The sequence below is a fragment of the Branchiostoma lanceolatum genome, chromosome 19 (assembly GCF_035083965.1).
Source record: "Branchiostoma lanceolatum isolate klBraLanc5 chromosome 19, klBraLanc5.hap2, whole genome shotgun sequence".
In the NCBI taxonomy this organism is placed as follows: Eukaryota; Metazoa; Chordata; class Leptocardii; order Amphioxiformes; family Branchiostomatidae; genus Branchiostoma; species Branchiostoma lanceolatum.
Window position 1 is genome coordinate 8954532 of NC_089740.1, and position 7667 is coordinate 8962198.

Here is a 7667-nt window from a genome sequence, read left to right on the forward strand (position 1 = left end):
TGAACCCGGATGCAGTGCCACGTGTTCAGGTAGGGGGCGTGGCTGTGTCAACAACTTGGACAAACTTTTCAAGAACTTCTGAAAGAACCTAAGGAAAGATCGAATCTTCTCAAACGGGGTCGATAATTCTAGTTGTTGTGAGATGCTATTCATCAGTTGATGATTAAAATCATTTTGGACTATTTGTGCAATCTTTTAAAGCTCTTTTTGAAACAATATATATATATAATGACCAATATCATATTCACACCTAAATTTTACATGCACTTGGACGGCCGTTTTTCGAATGAAACTTTTCTAGCGGTTAGGCATGGTACTGCAGAATGGGGAATAGTTCAGGTTTACACTGTGACACAGTCTGTGTATTAAAGATCGATAGCTTAATTAATAAATATTTGTTTAAAATATGCATAACATAACATGCCATTTTAGTTGATTTTGAAAAGAGCCTTGCTCACTCTTTTGAGGCACATTTTGAAGCAAAAATTGTATTATAACCAAAACCTTTTTCTTTTCTTGAATAAAAGGGTTTTATTTTACGAGCCTTCTGGTGATCACACCCTCCATTTTTCAGACGGACCCACTTGATTGTCGTTAATAAAAGTCTTTCCTTATCGGTTAGATATGGTACTGTGGGATTGGAAAGTTGGTTAATACTGTGAAATAACTAGTGCTAGCTAGCTACTGAATGAAATGAGACAGCAAAAGAGGACTGCATCAGTCTGTTGCACTTTATATACAATATAACCACATACAGGCTGACAGGGATATTTTAATCATGGCAAACTTACTATAGAATGACGCTCATTCAGTAGAGCTCACAAGGGAAGGGTAATGGCATGTACAGTGCGGATTGTTTAAATCAATTTATACATATTTGCTCAACATGTGTCAAAGACAAAATCAACAAACTAATGTCTAAGGTAGTACTGTTTTCTCCAACATGTACCTGGACTTAATAACTAATAGTTTTGATATTTCACAGATTGAAAGAAATGCAATTTCACGATAGGATTTTTTGCGTATGACGTTGTGCCTCCTCGACCTGTCAGCTGGGCTAGTGTCTGGCAACTCACGGTTGGAAGTTGGCAGGACGGACCATCATTTTGGACTTTTTCAGATAGTAGTTATAAGAGCCTCCAAACGGGTTCCAAGCGATGCCGTAGCCATTGCGGACTGGTGTGGTCAGAGGGGCGGAGGTACGGGCCGTTCAGCTAGATCAGGGCAGACCAGCTACAATATCCGTACCACCACCTTCCGGTTAAGGTACTTCGACCACCAGCGCAGGACCCGGACTGATATCCATCCCGGTCTACATCCCTTGCGCTGAAGCCCTGACCGTTTAGGTCGTAACCAGTTAACCCATCCCCAGCGGTCCCACTGTATCCACCAACAGACAGACGATAGTTGGAACTACTCCCTGTTGCGTACTTGACCACACTGGCCCAGTCCTCCAACTCTATATACAACTCATACGCATCCTGATCGGTCAAACGGTACATATTCTCCAACGCCAACCACTATTCACCATTGGATGACCCAAACCCAAACCCAAACTTAAAGGCATTCCATGGTCTGTTAAAGTCGATCGATCCGTCAAACCTCCTCTGAATGACCGTCCACCCTCCCCCATCTGTGGTCTGATCACAGTATACAGAGATAGGACTGGTCATACCTACAGGCATTATGTCGTGTACACCACTAGACACAGCATTTAACATAGTCAATGCTGTATGGATGTCAGAACAGTCGGAAAAGTAATTTGTGCTCCCGCTGAGGGCCAGGGAAGCCAGATCGTTCTGAGGAGGTTTTCTGTCAACATCATCTGACTGGGGCTTCTCGTCGTTGTTGGCTTGGTCCTCTGTCTCCGGAGACAGCAGCGATTCTGTGGGGAAATAACAGTAAGTCAGAAGACCCTTACAGAAAATATCACAAACTTGTCAATCTCGTAGGAAAATCAGAGAAGTGAGAAAAAAAGACCTTTGGTTCTGAGCCCTGGTAATTGAAAAAATACGTTCGAAAGAAGATTCTAATCATTCGCCTTTTACTTGGACATTGAGTATTCGGTCCCTCACTCATTTGTGAATGATAATGATAAAAGTGATCTTCCATGACTTTACTTTTAGTGAGCTTGAACTTTAGTGTTTTATTCATATCAATGGAAAGGACTACATAAATACATTCCAAATTGTAATCTCCAATGAGATCAACTGGTCAGTTGTACTGCTTTTGCCTGTTGGATACTGTCATTCACCGATAGATCTGCTTGGAGATTATCCAAAATGCCTTCGCCAATGTACTCACCACAGATGGTGGGGTCGAGTGAGTTGAGCTCGTCGCCTGCACCTCTACACAGGTCCTTCATCGGGGAGGGGAAATCGGGGCTGGATTTGGTCAGAGCTGCAGGTGGAAAAACATCACATGAGCTGTCTTAAAAATGATTCCATTGACTCCTACATCTCAGTATGGAACAAAATTGAATGATTTTGCATCGTCTGCAATTGACCCTGCAGAACCCCTGTGAATGTTGAAGGAATTAGATTGTGTGACTTTAAACATTGTATAAAAGTAAAACGCAGCGTTATCCGATGTTCAACAACAACAATGATGGTGTCAATCAATTAACATCTAACGTTAAGTAACGTTAGTACTGCGCAGTTATCATTAGATTACCCTGTGACAAAAATCTCGAGTCTGAAACCAGATTTCTGATGTTTTCATGCTCAATGACAAGAGACGGATATATGTTGAGGGCAACTTGAAAGAACGCGTATAATACTATAATTGTTGCATAATATAAGAAGTAACGTTAAATGTTGTATTTTGGTTTCCTACAATCTTTAGACATAGAGCTACCTTGTACAACTTTTCCAATAGTTTGCCAGACTTACGAGATATCACAGTATCCATTCCCGGACTAAAACAACGGTATTTGAGGTCGTAGCATTTATATATTATATAGTATTCAAAACTGACCTATTACTTTACATCCTTCTCGGATGAGACACAGTTCCAAGGTGGACCGCTGCTGTGCGCAACGGTCTCCACCCTGTGCTGTTGAACAGACGGCGGTGAAGGCAGCAGTGATGATTAGGATTAGGTACAGCATGGTGGCGGCAGTCAGGCTGGGCGGCAGTCTGGCTACAAGACTGCAGTACGCCCGTATTTAAACCTTGCCACTATTTACAAGTCACTTTAGACAGAAATGCCTAAGAATAAACTGATCTTTCATACGCGACTTTGCTACTTCCTCCATTCCTTTATTAAAGTTGACACAACACTGAGAGAGACGCTCTACGAAGGAATTTGATGTCCTATTGAATGTTCCTCTGCATGGTTACCTGCCGTACAGCAATATTATGTGTTTGTTTTACAGAACTCGTGCACATCTACCGGTATTCAAAATCTACTCTACATGCCATTGAAAACAAATTGATCTTCCACGTGCGCCAACGTGAAGTCTCCACTTCCTTCGTTCTTTTATTAAAGTTGACATAATGCTCACCTGAACATTTTGTACCGTCTGCCAAAATAGAAACGTGTTCAGTAGGCACGAACAAATTTTCATAATACCAATGACACCATCATCATGGCATTTAAGATACATTATTAGTTATATCATCCAGAAATTACTCTAACATCACTTTTTCTACAGAACTTCTGAATACAGCTGCTGTTTGTACAAGCCGCTTAAAACGAGAAACGCGATATCATACCTTAAAGTTTCAAACCTACAAAGAATGGAGACTTGGCACTTCCTTCAATTCGTTTCTTTATGAAAGTTGACAAAATGCTCGGCAAACTTCTCTGCCAAAGGGATATGTTGTCATCAATGGATCTCATTTGTCATGACTGTGGCATTTTGATGATTCGATTGGTTGGTAACAGAGATATACAAGGCTTTTACCCAGGTCATAAACATCTTGTACTATTTGCAAGCTACTTTGAAAGGGGATACCGTTAATAAGCCGACCTTTCCTAGGTGCAAGTCAAGGTGAGAATTGAAAATTGCTACTTAATTCATTCCTGCATCAAAGACGATACACAACTTTGCAAACTTTTCATGTACTGTCTATGTTCTCACCAATATATCTGTTAACACATATGTGTAATGGTGTGTTATCATCAAATCGCATGCGCGCAATTCTGTCTGGATCCATGAAATGCAACGTACTTACTGTCTATAGTCATAGTCACGATTCACCTACCATGGCGATTTTCTAATCCCTTAAGTGATGTGTCCATTTTATTAGACACACTCAAACGGTAATTTTTTCCAGAAACCTCTCCTACCGGTTAGGTATGGTATGGTACGGTTAGGTATGTCATACAATGTAGTTTGTTTATATTCGTGAAACAGCCCATAAACGTATCTTGCTATGGTATGAACAGGACAGAGCAAAAACGACAAAGAAACAAGGACTGTATACGTCATCAGTCTAATGTACTTTATTGTGACATAAACCACATGCCGCAGCTGACAGGGATCATGTTCCAAACATAGCAAACTATCCTGAGTACGATACATAAGGAAAGGCATCAGTTTGATAAAGAATGATTCCATATTCATAGACAATAAACTTCTGGCATATGTCAAGATTCATAAATTCCGTAACCTTGCGTGTCTAACAATGTTAGCACATAGAATATGTCAATTCAGACTACTATGAAGAACTGAAGAGGATGCATTAGTACGCGCTTTATGATCCGTTAGCATAATGATACATCTGCTCATGACGTGTGTTTGTATCTCAGAAGACATGTTGTGATCAACATTGTGCGATGTGCTATAGCTGAAAATATAAAATTTCTCATTGATTATATTGCTTGTCTATGAGTCTTCTACAAGGATCTATCATGTAAGTTATCACTTTTTAAATTCTACAGATTCAAAGAAAACGCATGGACATCAATACGACTACCCATGCTGCTGTGCATACACAGTTACAGAGTGAGCATAGGGTAAGGGTTTGTGTCGACCATTGTGTCTCCTCGACCTGTCAGCTGGGTTAGCGTCGGGTAACTCACGGTTGGAAGTTGGAAGGACGGACCATCATTTTTGACTTTTTCAGATAGGTCCTATAGGAGCCTCCAAACTGGAGCCAATAGATACCATAACCACTATGACTGGTACGGTCAGAGGGGCGCAGGTACGGGCCGTTCAAGGCGGACGCACCGCAGGACTTGTACCACCACCCGCCCGTGTAAATACTCATACTGCTAGCGCAGGACCCACTATAGGCATCCCGGTCTGAATTCCTAGCACTGAAAGCCTGACCCGTTAGGTACGCGCTAGATGATGAGTGTGATAAGCCGAACCCATCCCCAGCGGTCCCACTGTACCCGCCAACAGACAGACGATAGCTGGAATAACTCCCCACCGAGAATGACGAGTACTTGGCGTACTTGACCACACTGTCCCAATCCTCCAACTCTATATACATCTCATACGCATCCTGATCAGTCAAACGGTACATATTCTCCAACCCCAACCACTGCTCCCCATTGGCTGACCCAAACCCGTACCTAAAGTCGTTATAAGGTCGGTTAAAGTCGATCGACCCGTCAAACCTCCTCTATGACCGTCCACCCTAGCTCCCCCATCTGTGGTCTGATCACAGTATACAGAGATAGGGCTGTCTAGACCTACAGGCATTATGTCGTAAACACCACTAGACACAGCATTGAACAGGGATAGCGCCGTGTGGATCTCAGAACAGTCGGAAAAGTAGTTTGTGCGCCCGCTGAGGACCAGGGAGGCCAGGTAGGTCTGAGGAAGCTGTAGCTGCCCATCCACATCGCCTGGGTGGGGCTTCTCGCTGTCGTGTTGGTCCTCTGCCTCTGGAGACAGGAGTGATTCTGTAGGGAAACAACAGTTCGATGAAGGACCTGTGCAGAGCTGCAGGGGACAAGCTTAACTCACTCAACCCAGACATCTGTGGTGAGTACAAAGCTGAATGGGTCCGATTTTGTCACATCTTTCTTCCCAACAACATAACGACGGGTGGAGGGTGAAGGAAATATTGCCTGTCATCGTCATTTAAATGTCTTCTTTTGTGCGTTTTTGTGATATTTGGTTTTGGACCACATCTTGCATTTTCCTAGTTGTCTCAGGCCTGTCAAATGACCATGAACCTAACTCACTGAAAGTTAGGACATAGGAGATTAACAAATGGGACCAAACATGCTACTTTATCTTTGCAATCTTCATTCTTTTTAATGTAGTTTCATGTCTCCAACTTCCCACAAACTTTTCACAAACCTGAGGTTTTCTTTTCTATGTCTTCTTTTGTTGGTATGCAACAAGAAAGCAAAGGTATACTGATGAGCCACCAAATGCCCATTCAGCCTTGTACTCACCACAGATGTCTGGGTCGAGTGAGTTAAGCTTGTCCCCTGCAGCTCTGCACAGGTCCTTCATCGAACTGACATCGTCATCAGGGCTGGGTTTGGTCAGAGCTGCAAGTAGAAAATCATCGAATGAGAGGTCTACTTAGGTCCGAGGTTGAAATGATAGAATATGAGAGGTCTACCTAGGTCCGAGTATTAGCATTCAACACTCACCGATTCCCCGGCATCCTTCCCTGATCTTACACAGGTCCAAGGCTCGCCAGGTACGGTGCTGTTGGTTCCCGCCTTGTGCTGTTCCATGGACTGCAGTGCTGCAGACAGCAGTGATGAGTAGGATCAGGTACAGCATGGTGGCGACAGTCAGGCTGGTCGGCAGTATGGCTACAAGACTACAGTACGCTCGTATTTAAACCTTCAGTGCATCTGCCTTTATTTACAATGAAGTGTTTAAAATGAACTGCCCTTTCAGATCATGAATTTCCGATTCCCTTTGTTCTTTTATTAAAGTTGACACACCACTGACCAAGCCTCTCAGTTCAACATCTTATAGCATCTGCCAAAGATTACAGTCTGTAGCAACTGACAAATTCTTTTGATCATGACTGTCATTTCGACCACTTTCTACTTTGTAACAAATTAAGTTTTTTTATGAACCAACCGTAGTTATTTACAAGTCACTTTACGTGAGAATATCGTTAATATGCTGACCTTTGCTATATGAAAGGCTATGTGTAATAATTTAAATTTGCTACCTCTTTCATTCCTCTATTAAAGTTGACACAACACTCTTTAGGGAACTTCTCGGCCAAATGTCATAATAAATTTTCTCATGACTGTTCCATTTTGACACTTGTCTGATTACAGTTCTAAATAGCTCCCGTGTAAGATCTCAAAAGTGAATGATATTTTATACTTATATGCCACTCTAGACAAGGATATTGTTAATAAGCTGACATTTTCAACATTCGAAAATTTAAATTTGCTACTTAGTTAATCCCTTATTAAAGTTGACACAACACTCTGCAAACTCCCTATAGCTAAAATAGCTCATTTCCCACAATCTGCTACCAAGTACATGTACACTTACGAGGTCATAAATGCCAGTGGCTTGTCTATACCCAGACACCTCCTACTACTATACATTTGCTACTTCCAATTTCCTTTATTCTGATTGACGCAACATTCTGCAAACTTGTTATAACTACATTATATAACTCATGTCCAACTAATACGATATATGATAGCAAAAGGCATTCGTCAATGGCTTCTGTCTATACCCAGGTTAACGTTTAAATCTTACACTATCACCAAAAGAC

General features: G+C 41.9%; 1 protein-coding gene across 1 annotated transcript; it reads right to left on the reverse strand.

The window, feature by feature from the left end:
- Positions 1-4443: 4443 nt before the first annotated feature.
- Positions 4444-7586, reverse strand: LOC136426000 (uncharacterized). The gene is made up of 3 exons (XM_066414919.1): positions 6565-7586; positions 6361-6459; positions 4444-5859 (listed from the first exon to the last, which is right to left on the reverse strand). The coding sequence occupies exons 1-3, from the start codon at positions 6698-6700 to the stop codon at positions 5465-5467; spliced, it is 630 nt and encodes a 209-aa protein (XP_066271016.1). The 5' UTR covers positions 6701-7586; the 3' UTR covers positions 4444-5464.
- Between the last annotated feature and the right edge of the window lie 81 nt (positions 7587-7667).

Bases quoted from the DNA above. Each gene is read 5' to 3' on its own strand.
- LOC136426000 (XM_066414919.1), bottom strand. From the start codon at position 6,700: ATGCTGTACCTGATCCTACTCATCACTGCTGTCTGCAGCACTGCAGTC. The intron at 6,460-6,564 runs GTGAGTGTTGAA...TTCTACTTGCAG, and splicing joins GGAAGGATGCCGGGGAATCG to CTCTGACCAAACCCAGCCCT. The intron at 5,860-6,360 runs GTGAGTACAAGG...GTTTCCCTACAG, and splicing joins ACTCGACCCAGACATCTGTG to AATCACTCCTGTCTCCAGAG.